At 59.6% G+C, this 18,243-nt stretch overlaps 7 protein-coding genes across 7 annotated transcripts; 3 read left to right on the forward strand and 4 right to left on the reverse strand.

Moving 5' to 3' along the window:
* Positions 1-2: 2 nt before the first annotated feature.
* VDAG_08259 (malate dehydrogenase) lies at positions 3-920 on the reverse strand (the record flags this gene model as incomplete). Its single annotated transcript, XM_009657636.1, has 3 exons — positions 831-920; positions 541-658; positions 3-475 (listed from the first exon to the last, which is right to left on the reverse strand). Exons 1-3 carry the CDS (start codon positions 879-881, stop codon positions 3-5), a joined length of 642 nt encoding a protein of 213 aa, XP_009655931.1. The 5' UTR covers positions 882-920.
* A 393-nt stretch (positions 921-1,313) lies between these two features.
* VDAG_08260 (C2HC5 finger protein) lies at positions 1,314-3,058 on the forward strand (the record flags this gene model as incomplete). The annotated part of the gene is made up of 2 exons (XM_009657637.1): positions 1,314-2,995; positions 3,046-3,058. Exons 1-2 carry the CDS (start codon positions 1,404-1,406, stop codon positions 3,056-3,058), a joined length of 1,605 nt encoding a protein of 534 aa, XP_009655932.1. The 5' UTR covers positions 1,314-1,403.
* A 1,263-nt stretch (positions 3,059-4,321) lies between these two features.
* Positions 4,322-6,095, forward strand: VDAG_08261 (uncharacterized protein; the record flags this gene model as incomplete). Its single annotated transcript, XM_009657638.1, has 2 exons — positions 4,322-5,017; positions 5,067-6,095. 2 exons carry the CDS (start codon positions 4,322-4,324, stop codon positions 6,093-6,095), a joined length of 1,725 nt encoding a protein of 574 aa, XP_009655933.1.
* Positions 6,096-6,574: 479 nt separating this feature from the next.
* On the reverse strand, positions 6,575-7,264 carry VDAG_08262 (uncharacterized protein; the record flags this gene model as incomplete). Its single annotated transcript, XM_009657639.1, has 1 exon — positions 6,575-7,264. One exon carries the CDS (start codon positions 7,262-7,264, stop codon positions 6,575-6,577), a length of 690 nt encoding a protein of 229 aa, XP_009655934.1.
* Positions 7,265-8,242: 978 nt separating this feature from the next.
* Positions 8,243-10,555, reverse strand: VDAG_08263 (thermostable beta-glucosidase B; the record flags this gene model as incomplete). The annotated part of the gene is made up of 2 exons (XM_009657640.1): positions 8,243-8,694; positions 8,767-10,555. 2 exons carry the CDS (start codon positions 10,553-10,555, stop codon positions 8,243-8,245), a joined length of 2,241 nt encoding a protein of 746 aa, XP_009655935.1.
* Positions 10,556-12,325: 1,770 nt separating this feature from the next.
* VDAG_08264 (lolT-1) lies at positions 12,326-13,694 on the forward strand (the record flags this gene model as incomplete). The annotated part of the gene is made up of 2 exons (XM_009657641.1): positions 12,326-12,431; positions 12,481-13,694. 2 exons carry the CDS (start codon positions 12,326-12,328, stop codon positions 13,692-13,694), a joined length of 1,320 nt encoding a protein of 439 aa, XP_009655936.1.
* Positions 13,695-14,206: 512 nt separating this feature from the next.
* VDAG_08265 (aspergillopepsin F) lies at positions 14,207-15,591 on the reverse strand (the record flags this gene model as incomplete). The annotated part of the gene is made up of 2 exons (XM_009657642.1): positions 14,207-14,412; positions 14,463-15,591. The coding sequence occupies 2 exons, from the start codon at positions 15,589-15,591 to the stop codon at positions 14,207-14,209; spliced, it is 1,335 nt and encodes a 444-aa protein (XP_009655937.1).
* Between the last annotated feature and the right edge of the window lie 2,652 nt (positions 15,592-18,243).

Raw genomic sequence — 18,243 nt, forward strand, 5'->3', positions numbered from 1 at the left:
ATTCAGGACAGGTCGGGGTGGTTGGACTGGCTGAAGAGGGGGACAATGGTGACACCGGAGTGGCCGCCAACGACGGTGATGTTCTCGTCCTTGGGGTCGGTGCCCTTGATCTCGGAGACGAAGCGCGAGGCACGGACAACGTCGAGGGTGGTGACACCGAAGAGGCGCTTGGGGTTGTAGACGCCAGCCTTCTTGTAGACCTCGGCGCAGATGGGGACGGTCGAGTTGACGGGGTTGGCGATGATGAGGAGGTTGGCCTCGGGAGCCGAGTCGGCGGCGGCCTTGGCGAGGTCGCGGACGATGGAGGCGTTGGTGTTGAAGAGGTCATCACGGGTCATGCCGGGCTTGCGGGGGACACCGGCGGGGATGAGGACAACGTCAGCACCCTTGAGGGCGGCGGCGAGACCGGCGGGGGTGGCCTCGTAGCCGGTCACCTTGGACTTGGTGTTGACGTGGGAGATGTCGGCAGCGACACCTGTATTGGTTCGGCTCGTCAGTCATTTGTGCATGTAGGCATGGTGGCACGACAGGAGTTCGTACCGGGACCGCCGCGAATGTCATAGAGGGCGAGCTCAGTGACACGGGGGTTGAGCTTCAGGAGCAGAGAGAGAGGCTGGCCGATGCCGCCGGCGGCGCCGAGAACGGTAACCTTGGAGAGCTGTGACGGATCTTGTCAGTATGTGTTGCCTTCAGAGACCGAGGTATGTTCTCGGGAGCTAGATGCCGAGCTTCGCAGCAACAAGTGCTCGGAGCTTTACTGGCTTGCTGATTCGCAGCTGGGCCAGCTCTCGGCTTCCGAGCAAGGGAAGGGGAGGGGGAGGAGGACGTACGTCACGGGCGGTGGCCGAGAACATGCGGCGCTGGATCCTGGGGGCGAACATTGTGACTGAAGGGGCTGCTGAAGACGGCCTGGAGAATGTGCTGATGACGGACGGGTTGGGTATAGAAGTGATGGAAGGATGGAGAGCGCGAAATATTAAGGACGAGGAAGAGGGAAGGTGTGCCAGTGAAAAAAGATGGGCGCCGACATGGGATGTCTGCCACCCATTCGTCGCTGTGGTTCGTTGAGCCGGGAAGGCAGAATGGCGCTACCCCAAAGTGAAATAGCGCCATCTCGCTCGTTGGCCTTTTATTTTTTCCCCCCAAAAAAATACGGGGGAGGGTCGGAAAAAAAATCAGAAAGCCTGGAGCGCCCGTCGGGGGCGCCAACAGCTTGACTATTGGCGGGGGGGCCTGGCCGGCTGAGTCTGTCGGTGACGTGGGGTTGTGGCCCTGTGCATCACAATGAATCACTGAAGCTTACCTAGCTCGTCTAAACGTAAGGGACCAACCTATTGATAGAAAACCAAGCATCTCGCCGTGATCAACGTCCACCACCAGCAAATACCGACCAGCGGATCATCATGTCGCTCGTGCAGCTACAGCGACTGCTGCCGCTGCCGGAGGACGAATTGAAGCAGGTCCTTGACTATGGCGCGACATTGTCCAAGTCCGAGGCCGCAGAGCATTTTGGTAACCTGCTGGGCGACTCTCCGCAAGCCATAGAGTTTATCTCGTCGTTCAACTCGCGACGCAAAGACACCAAACCTGCACCAACCCCGAATTACACACCAGAAGCAAGCTCCGCGAACAACAGCGATGCGCCAAACGATGGTGTCCCCAGGCCGAGGCGAGGGCAGAAGAAGAAGAAGCCGGCCCTGCACACCCCTCCTCCCCGACAAGTTGAGGCCTTGCCCACGCCTGGTCTCAGCTACAGCAAAAAGAGTCAGCAAGAAGACTACATTGGCAAGCGACCGAGTCCCGCGCCTGCTACGGCCGCCACCTCCTCGGCGTTCAAGCCTCCCGCGAAGGCTGCGACACCCGCTCCTGCCCCTCCGGCGCAGAGAACAGCTGCCGGCTACCTTATATCAGAGGGCCCTCAGAAGGCGAAGGCCAAGTCCAACCCTGTGAGCCGCTCGTCGACACCCAAACCCGGCTCGACGACCAAGGTGTCCATCGCTGGCGGCACGCCTATGGCTGGTGCCTCGACCGCCCTCAACGACCTCGATGCTGCCATCAGAACGCTCGAGATGACGACCAACCCCACATTACAGGATAACGTCAACGCCCGCCGATGCAACTGTGTTGGTGCTCGCCATGGCGTCCAGGCGGCAGCTCCAAACTGCCTGTCCTGCGGCAAGGTTATTTGCCTGAAGGAGGGGCTTGGCCCATGTACCTTCTGTGGAGCACCACTCCTCAGCTCTGCAGATGTTCAGGCTATGGTCCAAGAACTAAAGCTAGAAAGAGGTCGGGAGAAGATGGCGGCCGATAGGGAAATCCACAAACGTGCCGAAGTCAGCAAGAAGCCGGCACCTTTCAGTCAGTTCAAAACAAGCAGCAGCAGCAACAGCCCCGCCGGTAATCCGCAGTTGTCCGATGCGGAAGCTAGGGCCAAGGCACATAGAGACAAGCTATTGAACTTTCAGGCTCAGAATGCGCAGCGGACAACGGTGCGCGATGAGGCGGCAGACTTTGACGTTTCCGGGGCTGCCGCCGGGACGGGGGGCAACATGTGGTCGACGCCAGAGGAGCGGGCGAAGGAGCTGAAGCGGCAGCAGAAGGTACTTCGCGAGATGGAGTGGAATGCCCGTCCCGAGTACGAAAAACGACGTCAGATTGTCAGTATCGATCTTGTGGGCGGACGGGTTGTGAAGAAGATGGCGGCTGTCGAGCGGCTGCCGTCACCAGAGCAGGAAGAGGATGATTCCCAATGGGACCAGGAGAACTATACACCACAGCCTCAAGGTGGCGGGGGTGCTTTTAGCCGCAACCCCCTTCTAGGCCACATGATTAAGCCTGTTTACGAGCCGAAAGGAAAGGCAGCGGAGCTTCAAGGCCGGCGGGATCGCAAGACGCAGTGGCGGCGGGTGCAAGATGACCTTCGGGATAACGAGGCCGTGATATTAGATGGAGGCGCGCATGGGCACGCATCGACAGCGGATGAGCCGGCATGCGGGTGAGTTGAAGGCTTGATGCCCCATTAATACCAGCATCTGAATATGACAGTGACGTGAGGTGAATCATCCTCAGCAAAGTGAAGCTGATGAACGTGGTGTTTCAGACAAACCTCATCGCTGGGAGAGTGTGCTCCAAGTTGACAAAACACGACTTGACCAATCATGAGAGGAAATGCTGCGGCAAAAGCAAACAAGATTCGGTGCACGTGACTTCGTGTCGTCCTGATCCCAGCACCCGCAGCACGCCATCTGCAGAAGGACAAGTGGGCCACGAGTCAGGGGTAGATGCGGAGGCGGCACAAGCGAGTCGTCCAGTTGCAACACCTTGATGATCTTGGGTCTGGGTTCAAATTACGGGACGCAGGAGTGATCGAGGCTATGAAAAGGCAAGACAATCAGACTGATGCTTCCACTGATGTCGGGGAGTTGAGAAACAATGAAGGCAATAGTACTGAGGTCCTGGTGACTGGTTCTTGCCAAGTTCCCGTGACTCGTTTCGGCCACGCCTGCCCCAGAGGGTCAGGCGTCAAGTTAGCCCCTGCGCTGGTCTTGGTCCTCGGGCGGAGAACCCAGTAGCAGGCCGCGGTTCGCTGTGCTTGGTCGCTCCAGGGGACCTTGCCAGCCGGTCGCGGGCAGGCACACCCTGACACCCCCAAAGCACCAGCCAGTCGACGCAAGTCCGAATGCGCTGCCCCCCCCCCCCCCCCCCCCCAAAGGGCCGCCCCGGCTTGCCCCTTTCCCGGGGGGGGGGGGGGGGCAGAAAAAAAAACCGTCCCGCTGGAAAGGGGGGGGGAAAAACCACCCGGGTAAAACCCTTGGCCCTTTCCCCCTTTCCCCACCTGACCTGGATCTGGCTCACACTCAGCGTCTGGACTGGAGCCCACCGCCGCTTCCAATCCAGCTATTCTCTCCGCGTCGTTGTCGTTTTCGTGCAGGCTTACCTTGACGTCCTCATCCGTCCCTTCCTCCTCATCAATTCTACGTTCCCAATTCACCCACCTCATCCCCGACAGGACAGGCGTCAACCTACAGGCCGCGTCACAGCACGCTCGCCTTTCATCATCCGCTCTTCCGCTCCGGTCATGATCTTACATCCAAGCCCGTCATCCTGACCCTCCACCTCACCCGTCTCGGCTCAAACCGCCTCGCCTGGGACGTACACGTACGCATTTGCCAGGCTTCCACATTTGTACCTTGGACAGGAGCCCATCGCAGCCGCTTCACCATCTTCCCATCGCCATCTGAGACACACTCGCGAATACCGCGACCCATCACGTCAGTCCCAGCATACCCGTACTCGCATGCAAAGTACGACGACCAGCGTTATGGACGCAGCAACCCGGCCGCATCAGCTGGGCCATGCACATACGGGTACAGGCACTGCCACTCACGACGCCAACGGCTCCTATGGCCGCTCCCAAATAGGCCACGCCGGTTCTGGCCATGACGGGAGGTTACTGTCGGATAATCTGCATCGATACGCCTCATCCACCGCGGCGCCCGACGCGCCTGCTGCGGCACCACCCACCCGAGACGCGCCATCACGAAATCCCGCTGTCGCTGCCCACCTCGCGCAGCCACCACAACCACAGGGTGTCGTCGATGCTCTCCATACCCTCGCACATCTCTCGGACGCTGCCGCCGCCGCTGCCGCACGACGACCACACGCTCCGCCTCATCAATTGACACCCGACGATACATCCCAAGACACGACACTGACTATCGAGTCGGACAACGTCTTTACCCCGCCTACCAGCCAACCGAGTCGACCCAGCCAGAGCGACATGCCCAAAAGCCACATGAACGGACACGCGTCGAGCCAGGAGTCCCAGCTTCTTCAGCTCTCTCAAATTGCTGCTGCACAGGACAAGATGTACAACCCCGAGGCAACTTCTCTATCGCGCAAGAGGACAGCCGATGGCGCAGTCAAGGACACAAACGTGTCGCCCGTGCGCGGCGGTCACTCCAGGAACACGAGCGCAGTCTCCATGGCGTCGACGACGGCAAGCACTATTGGCGATGTAAGTTCACCTACCATCTCCGCTATGGGGAATTGCTAACCATGTGCAGCTCTCGAGCGACCTCAAGACGCGTCTCTCGTACGCCATGGTGAAGTTGAATCACGGCTGGCAGTCACATTCTATCGACGAGGTCGAGTCGATGGCTTCACAAGCCGCTTCGCCCACATCGAGTCATTCGACCCTGCACGGCCGCTACGAGAACTCGGCTAGCCCTCGAACCGCCATGCTGGCTGCAGCCCGAAGTGGTCCCCACAGCGCGACGACGAGCAGCTCCAACCCGAGCCCGGCGACATACGATACGTTTTGGAGGGACGGCACGCAGCCTCTATCGCGTCGTGGTCATAACTCTGCGTCGCCGCCAGGCGTCGCACAGCCAGTTCTGAGCCTAGCACCTCCAGCCTCTATCCAGCCTTCACGATCGACAGCCGCCCACAACCCGCGTCGTAATTCCAACCCCCACTACACGCCGACGCTCCTCTCCCATTCCCACAGCGCCTCTCCTCATACGCCTGCCCAGCAGAGCTCGCTGCAGGGAACCCCATTACAACGCGTGGGTCGGACGCCCCTGGCCGACCCTATTCTGTTTTCGCCCCACCAGAACGTGCGAGAGCAGGACGCTATCGAAACGCTGCTCTTCATGAGCAGCCCTGGAAACTCTACCAGCATGAAGCACGGCTACGCACCCGCGACATCGTCGTCACAGCCGCTCCCAGGCACACGCCACGCCCTGCCAACGTCGCAGCCCCGCAAGAGCCTACCCAGCCACAGGCCACAGCCGCCTCCGAAGCGTGTTGGCTTTGAGAAGAGCACGAGCATGATGGAAATGGATGTGGATGCTGATTCGCAGACGGGAACCCCCCGAACGGCCGTGCGGAGACGCGTGAGCGGAGGATTCGGTCATCGGAGCCAACTGTCGCTGCCGGCGGGCTTGGGAAGCGGACACTCGCGACCGCGGCCAAAGCTGGCGGACGAGGACATTGAGCGGATGCTGGACCGCGTAGCGCAAGCTGATGACGATAGCTCGGACGACGAGGAGATTCTACTGCCCAACCGACGGGAGGGGGAGATTGTAGGCTAATGGTCAACGGCATCTGGTGGAATTGTAACGAATAATGACTGGCGTTTGGGATGATTGTGCCCTTAGGAACAGGCTTGTTGTGTCTGGTGCCTCGAGAAAGAGCTTCGTTCTGGGCGGGGTAGAATGATGGGCCTAGCCTAGACGACATAAGGCTGTGGATAGTAAAGATCAGGAGACACGGCTTGTACGGTAGGCGATGTAGCAGCTATTTGAGTGAGCGAGATGGTCTGGCAGCAAAATCAGGTCAACATCATGACAAGCACGAGCGTTCATGGTTTGTTTTGGTTTGGTTTGGTCTGGAAGTGGATAGGTATTCATTCGTCGAGAGGCTTTGCAGACTCGACGCAATCAAGGAAAAAAGGTGTATCTAACAGTCGTTGAAAAACCCAATGCCTATAAAACAGTACCCGTCGTTCGTCATTACATCATGCAGCCGTCATAATCAGCACACGCGCCTGCTGCCTGTCCTTTCCTTTCTTTTACCGCTTGCCGAGCAGATTCTGGACGGAGCCCATGAGGCCGCCGCTGCTGCTGCTGCCGTGGTGGCTCTGATACGGGGCACCGTAGCCCTGGTTGTACTGGTTCTGCTGCGGGTACTGGCTGCCGTGGTGTTGCTGCTGGTGGTGGGACTGCTTGTGGCTGTTCTTGGAGCTGAAGCGGTCCTCGACCTTGTTGGCGACGATGGAGCCGACGACGGCGCCGGCCATGGCGCCGAGCTTGCCGCCCATGATCTTCTTGCCGATGAAGCCGCCGGCGGCGCCGCCGCCAATGGTGGACATGATGCCGCGGTCGCCGTCCTCGCCGAACTGGGCGTCCGAGCCGGCGGGGCCGTCACGGTTGTGTTGCTGCTGCTGCTGGTACTGCTGCTGGTTGTGGCCGCCGTAGGAGGAGTTCTGGTCGGCGTAGGTGGGCTGGCCGCCGCCGTACGAGTGTTGGGACTGGGCGCTCGTGGGGCGCGAGTTGGGGTTCGGCGCCGCGCCGTAGGGCGCTAGGTGGTTGTTGTTGTTGCTCGAGGGGGCGGGAGAACCGGCGTACGAGGGCTGAGAGGGGTAGCCCTGGGTTTGGGCGTACGTCGGCTGCTGCTGGGCATATTGAGGCTGGGAGGGGTAGCCTTGGGCCTGGCCGCCGTACGAGGGCTGGCTGTTGCCGTAGTAGTCTGAAGCGGACATTTTGAGGTGTGAGTTGTTGGGAGTTGATCCGATGTGAAAGCTTGAGGTTGATGCAGATGATGGGGAGTCTGGTGTTGTAGGTGATTGTGTTGGTGAGGCGATGGGTGATATGACTTGTTTCTGATCAGGTCAGGTGTGTCTGGCCACAAGGAGAATGGACGGCATCATGGGGAGGAACTGTTATATAATACACACGCTGAAGGCTGACGCGGACACATCAGAGGGGCCGAGCAGACCGGTCATGGGGACCATGTCTAAGGTACCTAGGTACGGATGGCGAGCTATAGACACCGGCGTCCGAGGCGGGGGGCGAAGCTACGGGTTTAGCTGGGCTTAGCACGGCGGGGTGGGTGGGCGTCCGCCAGCAGCAGCAGCCGCTGCTCTCCAGCGTGTTTGGCGATTGGGCACAGAGCGAGCCCTCCTGCTTCTCTGCTGCCTGGGCGCTCTCCTGCTGCTGGCTGCATGACCACGGTTCTCGTAGTGCAGGTGCGAGGCAGGCGCAGCGCTGTGGCAGGCCCAGAGGCAGACCCAGGGGCAGACCCAGGTAGACAGCAGCTCTTTTGCTTCGGAAGGTACAGGGCTGTAACCTACGGCTGACGTGCTCCGCCACTACGCCCCCCGACAAGCCTCAGCGGGTGGAGGTTTCGGACAGCCCGACCGTCATGTGACCTTGTGGGCGTGGCTCTCCTTCCGCGTATGCTTGTGCCCCCTCCTTGGCAACATCACCATCTACCACACCAGAGACTCGGAATTCGGCCTTGGCTTTTTACCCAATGACTCGCATCAGGCACGAGTATGCCGTGGCGAAGATCATGCTTCTCATCCACCTCAGCCTCGCATTCGCGTCGAACCATGAGGCGTTAAACATCCCGCAACGTCACCAGCTGCGGCCATTTGATTCGACGGCTCTATTTTTGACTACCGCTATCACGATCGCCATGCATCACGCTGGAAGCCTTTCCCGCTTCTAGTGTCAGATCACCTCACGATGCGCGCCCTCTTGCGGCACGCCGGTGGGCCGCCCGTCACTTCAATCTCGCCCTCAAGCCTGATGTCCCGGCTCGACGCGCCCACCTTGACGCCGATGGTGCCCTGCGGCACGATCCAGTTCTGGCTGGTGACGTCCCAGTAGCTCAGGTCCTTGCGCCGCAGCGGGAACGTCACCGTGCCCGACTCGCCAGCCGCGAGCTTGAGCTTGGCGAATCCGCGCAGCTGCTTGGGGGGCGTTGCCGGCGCGCTTGCCGGCAGCGTGATGTACAGCTGCGCGACCTCGGCGCCGGCCACCTCGCCCGTGTTTATAATCGTTGCCGTGACCTCGGCGACATCGTCAAAGAGGTCGATGCGTCCGCCTGGTCCCGTCTCGCCGACGGCTGGGCCGCCAATGGCCACCGAGGTGACGGCGATGTTCGAGTACTCGTATTTCGTGTAGGCTGACTCATATTAGCAGTTGCCCATCACCTAGAAGCAGACGCAGCAGAAAGGAACAAGGAACATGAACTCACACAGCCCGAAGCCAAACTCGAAACGCGGCTCAATGTTCTGCGCGTCAAAGTGGCGGTAGTCGACATACAGCCCCTCGCTAAAGTTGTCATCGCCGCCGTTGCGAATCACCTTGCTGCTGTAGTCGTTCTCAGACTTGGCAATCGTGTACGGCAGCTTGCCGTTGGGGTTGGTTGATCCCCAAACAATGTCGACGACAGCGTTGCCGTTCTCCTGCGACGGCAGACCGCCCCAGACAACAGCCTTGACGCTGGGCAGCGCCAGGATCTTCTCGAGGATCACGGCGCCCGTGCTGTGCACGACGACCACAACGTTATCGTTGACGGCAGCTACGGCGGCCACGAGCTCGTTTCCATCGTTCCAAGGGTCCAGGTTGTTGCGGTCGCCGACGTTGCCCTCAACCGTGATGTAACCCTCGCCCGAGTTAGCCGTGATGAAGACGAGCGCAACATCGGCACCAGTGGCTGCCCTAGCACCAGCTGCTGTGTCATCCGTGGTGCTCGACACAATGTCGGTTCCGTCGGCCGCCGCCTGCACCTTGATTGCGTCAAGTGGCGCAACGAGGTACGGGTACTCAACGGCACCCGAGCCCCAGCCCATGCCAAGGGCGCCCTCGTTGCAGCCCTGATCGACGCACGAGTTGATGCCATTGGGGTTCTGGATCGATGATGACCCAATGACGGCGATGCTGCCCGGGGCCTTGAGAGGCAAGATAGCGTCTTCGTTTTTCAGGAGCACGGTACCGTCGCGGGCGCAAGCGCGCACGTTTTCGGCGTGGTTGGCCTGAACGTTGGCCTGGATGTTGACCGGCGGGTACCCGCCGTCCTGGCCGAGGAGATACCAACCTGCAAGAATGCGGCGGCCCATGTCCTCGAGCCTCGACTGCTCGACATCTCCGGCGTCAATGGCAGCCTGAAGCTTGGGGCCCCAGAGCTCGTCGCCGCCGGCCCAGCCGGAGCCGGGCATCGACATGTCCATACCGGCGTTGGCTGCGCCCGATGTCGTCTGCTGGGCCACGAACCAATCACTCATGACGTAGCCAGGGAATCCGAGCTCCGTCTTGAGCAGGTCGTTGAGGACGCCGCTGTTCTCGCACGCGTGGGTGCCGTTGACACGGTTGTAAGAGCACATGACAGCTGCCACGTTGGCGCGCAGCGTGTCGGCAAAAGGCCACAGGTATAGCTCGTGCATGGTGCGGTCGTCGACATTGCTGCTGATCTGCTCACGGTTGATCTCCTGCTCGTTGACGATAAAGTGCTTGGCTGTCGCCTGCACGCCACCCGCCTGCAGAGCCTCGACGGTCACTTGCGACGCGATGCCCTGGAGGTATGGGTCGGGGGCGAAACCCTCCCAGTTGCGGCCGCCCTCGGCGTTCTTGCCGAGAGCGCCGGGGGCCGGACCGAGGATGACGTTGACGCCGGTGCCCTTGAATTCGGCGGCGAGGTAGGCGCCGCGCTGGCGGATGAGCTCGACGTCCCACGTCGAGGCAGCCTGCACGGCGGGCGTGAAGGCCGTGATGCTCCTGCCCCAGCGCACTCCGAGGGGTCCATCGTGCAGGCAGAGCGAGGGGTAGCCGATCGATGACACGGGGCTCGTGTTACCGATGCAGGGACCGTTGGGCGCCTGGTTCCAACCGATGCCGGTGACGATGCCGATCTTCTCTTCCTGCGTCAGCTTCTCGAGGGCCGCCTCGGCTTTAGCATAGGCTGCGTCCCAGGCTGCATTGTTCGTTTGCGCAAGGGCCTGAAGGGTCGACGCCGCTAGGACGGCGAGGAGCTTGTTGACGTGCATGGTGGGAGAGGGGGAGGGGCTGAAGGCCAGCGATGGTAGATGACCTGGATCTGTATGTTCTGCTCGGGAGATCGCTGCCCTTGGGGGGAGGGTGGAGGTACGGTGATGTCCTCAACGAAGCCAGTGCTCGTCTTATAGGCAGACGGACGTCCCCATTGCGTGGGTCAAGGTTTACCCAGGCGTCCACGCTGCGGTGTCTGCATTCCCGTATCCCATGCCTGCTTGCCGCCAAATGCCGTCAATCAAAGTTGGACGCTTGTGTGGCTGCAAATATAAAGGGCCGAGTGATTGCAGCTAGAACCTGGCAACGTGACGTCCGGACGGCCTTGGCTCTCGTCTTGGTCCCGCGGCCAGGACAGGCAGGATGTGCGCCAGCAAACAGCGTCGCTGCGGTTGTGGGCTCGGGAGACTTTGCGCCGGCTTGGTGCGGTCGTGGTCCGCGGGCCGGGTTGCCCTCGATTTGATTGGGAAGGGTATATCTTGCAGCTTGTAGAGGCAGCACGGAGGACCGCGGAAGGAGACTCCCGCAAGGGGTGGCCCCGGAGGTCAGAGCCAAGGTCAGGGGCAGGGCCATGGCCAGGGGGTGTAAAAAGGGATCGTCATTGCGGGGGATAGCGAGCCAAGAAGAGGGGGAAATGTCTACTATACTGGACTTTGTATGCGGGGGAGGCATCAAGGATAATCAAACGTGGACGACGACCTTGGGGGCACTACATAGTTACATGTGGTTGTGCCTCTTGTGCTGGCGCGCACCGGCATTTGGTGTGCCTCGGTTTTGAGGGGCGCCCATAGGCCATGTCTATAGGCTCCTCCTCTTGAGGGATCCCTGCTCGATTCAGGGGGATGCGCTGCATGTTCAGAGTATCCTTCTACACTTTCCCCATGGCACGTCGAATCGCCGAGGTCTGCATAGCGTCGCATCGTTCTCTTGCCTCCTGTTCGCGCACTATCTATCTGGCAGAAGCCGGAATGAGGCCGATTCGCATGGCTTGGCACATCATCCGCGAGCTCTCCCCTGGCCCCGATCTGGGTGGCACTGGCACGCTCAATGACACGGCTCGGCAATCTCGGAGGCTTCTGAGAGGGGAGCTTCTCGTTTTTTTGAGTTTTAGAGTTATCCAGGCTCATCTTTCCTCAGAGGGACCCGCCTACCACCGAAGAAGCCGGTGGTCACCGCACTCCGGCAGTTGGTTTGAACTTGAACACCTAGAGCATGGCTGCTTCGCTTTGACTTGATTGCCCTTGTACAAGCATGATGATATCTTTGGGTCGGTGGGTCGCAAACGTAAACCGTGAGCCAGGCAGTTCCAGGCTTTGGGCAATCCTCTTATTCCCTCAAAAACACAATTGACTGATCTGAAGCTAGCTAACATGGGCATTTGCCAAGTCCCCCGTGTAGAGCGAGAGAGTGCCACATAGCACCTCGAATCGCTCGCATTTGTAATCACGTAGTCGCCAGATTCACATAAATGTCAGACGGTGCGTTCAAAGACCGAGTTGGTCACGACGCTTGTCCTATCGTCGTGCCGATGCAGTCGGGTCGGCACGCCCTTCATGATGACGACCCCGCGCGGCGAATCATGTGTCGTCCTCTGTGCTGAATATGGGGTTAGGAGGATGACTCTGCAACACGACAACAATGCGTAAGTGAGTCACGAACAACGCTGTGAAGCTCGTATAAGCTGCGACTCGAGCCTCAGGGACGCAATCGAAAAGTCTGCTCAAGCTTGTTTACTTGCCCAACCGTTCACGAACCCAATCGCCAGAACCATGGCCACCCTTGTGGATAGGACCGTGTCCCAGACACCCGTTGAGTTTGGCCCCGCCTTGCTCAAGGAATTTCTGATTGACCCTGAGTATCACAACCTCAACCATGGTCCGTGATAACGTCCCCTCATAACGGATTAAGGTTGCTGACTGGACAGGCTCTTTCGGCACATATCCCAGGGCTGTGCATGAGAAGCGCCTCGAGTACCTTACCCGTGCCGAAGCGCAGTCTGATATCTTCCTCCGCCACCAGTACCCCGCTCTCCTGGAAGAGTCTCGAGCTGCTCTCGCTGAGCACCTCAACGCTCCGGTTGAGACGCTCATCCTGGCAGCCAACGCCACGACGGCCCTCAACATTATTATTCGCAACTTCATCTGGGCTGACGATGGTAAAGATGAGGTCATCTCCTTCAGCACCATCTACGGCTCGTGCGAGAAGACGGTCGAGTACCTAGTCGATACGAACCCGGGCCGCCTCTCCTCGCGAACAATCCTACTGACGTACCCCCTCGAAGATGACACCATCGTCGACCTCTTCCGTGCAGCCGTTGAAAAGTCCCGTAGCGAGGGTAAGCGTCCGCGCGTCGCCATCTACGACGTTGTCACGTCCCAGCCAGGCGTGCGCTTCCCCTTTGAGGCCGTCACCAAGGCCTGCCGCGAGCTTGGCGTCGTCAGTCTCGTCGACGGTGCGCAGGGCATCGGCATGGTGCCCATCGATCTCACCGCCCTCGACGCCGACTACTTCCTGAGCAACTGCCACAAGTGGCTCCACGTGCCCCGCGGCTGCGCCGTCGTCTACGTGCCCGTCCGAAACCACGCCCACATCACGAGCACGCTGCCCACGAGCCACAGCTACGTCACCCAGACGGGGCCCAACGCCAAGCCCCGCGCGTCCACCGACGAGGTCGACCCCGCCGCCTTTGCCGAGAGTTTCGCCTTCATCGGCGCCTGGGAGGTGAGCCCCTACTGCTGCGTCAAGGACTCGGTCCGGTGGCGGAAGGAGGTCCTCGGCGGCGAGCAGCGCATCGTCGACTACCTGTGGAAGCTGGCCAAGGAGGGCGGTCGCAAGACGGCCGAGGTCCTGGGCACCGAGGTGCTCGAAAATGCCGCGGGCACCCTGACCAACTGTGCCATGGTCAACGTGTTCCTGCCCATCGAGGCGCCGGCCGAGGACGAGGCTGCTATTGCGGCGTTCGTCATCGAGGTGCTCAGGGAGGAGTACAAGACGTTTGTCCCTGTTGGTGTCCATGGTGGGCGCTGGTACGCGCGCATCAGCGCGCAGGTCTACCTTGGTCTCGATGACTTTGTCTGGGCTGGCGAGACGCTCAAGGCTGTCTGCGAGAGGATTGCCAAGGGTGAATACAAGCAGTAGCTTCTCTGCAGGTCACGAACCGTGTCATAATATCACCAGACCGTCGTTTGCTTGCTGCCTTTTCTTGTGATAAACCGCCATGAAATGTGTTTCAGGATGCGCCTTGTCGTGTTGATCTCTCTGTGAACACTTTATTTACCGCACTGCTTAGTTTTTCAAGACGAATCTCGGTGAAGAGCAGAGGTAGTTGTGTGTCTCGGGTTCACAGCATCGAGGAGCAAATCGACTGCCCTGAACGCAAGTCATGACTTCAGACGCCTTGAGGCATGTTGGGTGAGGTCAAAATCACGATCGCGCACGCTGATTTGTTTGCCAGTCATACGAGGCAGACGTCATGCATTCATAAGAATAAATAAGAAGATCTATATGTACCACCCAAGTATCACCGTCAACGCCGGCACGGCGCCGACCAGAATTAAGCTCGCAGCCCTTGCGGGCCCCGCCGAGCTCTCATTGACCACACTGCGCGAGTGTTAGCTCGGCTGAGGGTTGGTCGCTAGCACTCTCGCGACTCACCCTCGTAGGGGCTGCGTTTCGCCCGTCCCCTGTTTTTGCTGCTGCTGCTTACCCAGCTGCGTGGGCCGGCCTTGACCGTCTGCGTGCTCGGCGAAACCGAGAGAGTTGTTGCCGCCATTGAAGGCCACAAACTGCGTCTTGAACATGACGTCGCCGTAAATCTGAACGTCCGAAGTGGTCGCCTGAAGAGCACCGAAACACACTGTAACATGTCAATTCTATAAACAGCCGTCATATCAATAGGGAACTTACTCGTGTCGCTGACTTGGGCGAAGTTGATGTCGCTCCCCTTGACGCGCGCCATGTACAGTCCGCCAATGTCCAGTGCCAGGTCAGGCAGCTGCGTCGCACAAGGGAACGTGAAACCACCCTGCTGCTGGTCGTTGACGGCGCCGGGAACTGCTGCGTAGTAGCCCTCGACGGTGACGGGATTGGCGAGGATGATGGTTGTGCCCGTGTCAGCGATGGCCTGGCCACCGGCCTGGCCGGGCTGAGGGGCGCCACCATCGACCGAGAAGCTTTCGCTCGGAAACTGCCAGAAGCCGTTTGAAGTGTTGACCGGAACGTACGTCATCTGACCAACAAATTTGGCGGGGTCGACACGGCCAAACTCGTACGCACCGACGGCGGCCTTCTTCAGGTCAGCGGTAAAAACGGGCTCGGCGAGGCTCGGCATAACGTTGTCGAAGAAGGTCTTTTGCTTCTGAGGCTTGACTGTGTTAAGTTTGGAAAAAGCGAGGCCCATGAGGCCATTGTTCGCGGTATCCTCGACAAAGGAGGCGGACAGGGCTGTCGCCATCTCAATAGCCTGCCGCGTGACCGTGGCGCCCCCAATATCGACAACGTCCGTGCCGACGTTGCCCGCGGCTCCAGATCCGTCGCCATATGAAATATCAAAGTTGTTTCCGCGAAGCATGGAAAATGTTTTACTCCGGGCAGGGTTGTAAATTTCGTGACCAGCCTGTGCCTGTCTGCCGAGTTGGGAGGTGAAGACCCAGAGGTCAGAAGACCCGGTATCAAAGTCGACAGTAACCGTCTGGCCGCCAATCTTGATGGGCGAGACATATTCAACATCGTTGCGGATAGGAGTAGCCTTGACCCCCCCCGTGCCGTTGCCCCGGCGAGCCTTGAGCTTGGCTTGTGCCGTCTGTCGAGCAACAGTCTCCTCGAGGCCCTGCGGCACAGGCATGCTGTACTTGCGGTAGGCTCTCAGAAGCTGACGGGGCCCATTGTGCCCTTGGAAGTTCTCGTTCTTGACACGCGGGACGAGGAAGGAGCGTTTCTGGACCGTATTCCGAGTGTCGGGCCGAACAGGGGACGCCTCGGCGAGCAGGACAAACAGACCCAAGCAGAAGAGCAGTGAATGGACCGGTGAACGCATATTGACTGGATAAGATCCAAGTGAGTGAAGTTTCATAGTCAGATATCGGAAGGAGAGGATGTCATGCCACGCCAGGTGGACAAGGACAACGAAATAAAGCGAACCTGGTGAGTCTATCACCAAGGTTCCAAACAGTGAAGGAAACGGGTGGAAGCAGAAGACAAATACGGAACGTGGAAAGAATGGAAATGGGTCAAAAGTAAGAAAGCAACACCCTCAAGATATCACCAAACCCGACAGCTCTGGAGCAAACAGAATGAGAAAGGGCAGCAGAGCCTCAAGACTGCGGGGATCTGACGGATTTACATGTTGCAGGAATCGGACGAGGTGGTTCGCCTAGCAGGGAGGCTGACGACCGCCAAGTCTCAGATTGGACGGCCAAGCGGGCCAGGACCACGGACTGTGCTTGCGGCCGTGTTGCGTGTTTCTTTTCGGACCATCAAGGATTGTCGTTCGACGGCAAAGCCTGCCTACCCAGTCAGCGTCGAAACAGGGGATCAGGGAGCCGTGGGAGGGCGGGGAGGGTGTTTGGGATGTGCATCGAGATCGGCTAGCCAGGGGTTGGTGCCCCCCACCATGGGAGAGCCGCTCAGGGGTTGCAGCGATCTGGCTGGGCGGCCGGCGTGCGGGCTGGATGCAAGTGTTCAGCGCTAGAACATGGCGAGCGGTGATGGATGGCCAGTCGTTAGGTGTCTCTCTGCCCTCCTCTGAGGCAGGTTGTCTAGTGCAGTGTAGTGCAGTGGATGGCGATGAAAAAAATCTCCGAGTGGGAAATGCTGCATGGCGATTGACTCGCAACTGCTGTTGCTACACAATGGAGCAGGACCAGGATGCTGAGTGTCCCTTGTGTTGAGTCGGTATTGGGGCTCAGCGGCGGTTCTCATTGTCGACGTGAAATCCGCTTCGGAATGGGATAGCCAGCCTGGTTAGGCCTAGCAAAGCATCCGATGAACTACTTTCTTCGCCATCGAGAACAAAGAATCAGTACCCTTCTTTCTACGCGGCATCGATCAGGCAGGTGTTCGTCCTTCTGCGTGCGTGGTCAATCTGTCGCGAAGTCGGGATCCCGTCGAGAAGCGTGTTTGAGGGAGCCGATTAGCCGCGATAGACGACCAATGCCTCTGTTGCGTGGGGCTGGCCTCACGCAAGGCCGTGACGGCATATGGCCTCGTCATGCTTCCGAAACTGTTTTTGCTAATAACTGGGCTCCAAGCATCATGGCCTTTGCCGTTCTACCCAGCGCAAGGGCGAATCCTGTGGGAAATGCATAGTTAAGAACAACAGCGGCGGAAACGAGATGCCGTCGTAAACATGTGTGTGGCTGCTGGTCTCCCAGCAGTCCGGGGCAAGCAAGGTCCAGGGGTCAGTCTCGCACTGACACTTCAACAGGAGGCCTCGGCATGGCCTTTTTTCGGCGATGCATGCTCTTCCATTGCTACTCGCAATCAAGAAGCCACAGCCATCGTTGTCGAATGCTGCTTGACCGCAAGTTGGTCCACGAAGTGGCCTTAACGACAGGCCAACGGACGCTTAGCAGACGGGCTTGACTGCTGGCGGCGCAGGAGTTCCTTTTCCCCCTTCTTTGTCTTGACTCAGGCTTGCCTGGCTTGAAACGACGAGTTCCAGCTCCACGGCAAGGGAAGCTTTCGCTAGGACACTTCTCACGGAACACGAAGTAGCAATTGCTCAAGAAGCTTCATGCAGTCGCTGGCGGTGAAATCGATAACCTGGACGATACAAGCCTCAACGATGAGGGATTCAGGTGAGGAGAAATGAATCGAGTCGAGTCGAGACGAGACCCAGGTATCCCATCTCCAGCGAACAACCGATATTCTGCCGCTCAGCCGGTAGGAGCCATTCGTGTCAGCCACCCGAGGGCCACCAGAAGGAACTGACTCCCGCCTTCTGATTCGGCGTTGACGAAGAACGACTAGGTGGGGAGAGCAAGGAGAGCAAGGAGAGCAAGGAGAGCAAGGAGAGCAAGGAGAGCAAGCGACAGCGGAGTTCCGGAGAGAAACATGACAGGCCACGTGATTCCTTCTGACGCGTCCAGTTCTCTCATTGGTCGATTGAATGCCAGCCAACCAGACTCGTTCCCCGACCGGGGCCACCCACCCACCCAGCGTCGGCGTCTGTCTGCCGGGGGCCCTTTCGCTGTCTGCCCCGCTCCCCTCGCCGCTGTCAAGCCTCTCCAGGCGGCTCTCCTCAGGCCCTCAGGCCTTTCAGACAGACCCTCGGACCCTGCCCACCTATTTTGCCTCTGCCTTGCCTTACCTCACCTGTCCTGGGTAGTACCACTGAGGCGTTCAAGGTGCTGCGCGCTGCAGGGAACGCTGTCAGGGCTCCATCAGGACCAGCCTCGCTGATTTCGCCTTCAACCGTCTCCGTCTGACCCTGCGACCCTACGACCCTGCGACCCTGCAACCCGCGACCCTGCAACCCGCGACCCTGAAGAGCGAGCTACGGCCACGAGACCCTGCCTGCCACATTGCGACAGGTGCCCCCCCCCGAAACAAATCCCCTCCCCCCACGACCCGCGACCCAATACTGCATCGCCACCGGTGTCCCATCCATCTCCTCCACTTCTTCGCCACCATCAACCGACCGACGACCGCCGCGCGTGCGGCTTTCTGTCCCGAGCTGTGACGATCC

Source organism: Verticillium dahliae, genomic scaffold, assembly GCF_000150675.1.
Source record: "Verticillium dahliae VdLs.17 supercont1.19 genomic scaffold, whole genome shotgun sequence".
Lineage (NCBI taxonomy): Eukaryota > Fungi > Ascomycota > Sordariomycetes > Glomerellales > Plectosphaerellaceae > Verticillium > Verticillium dahliae.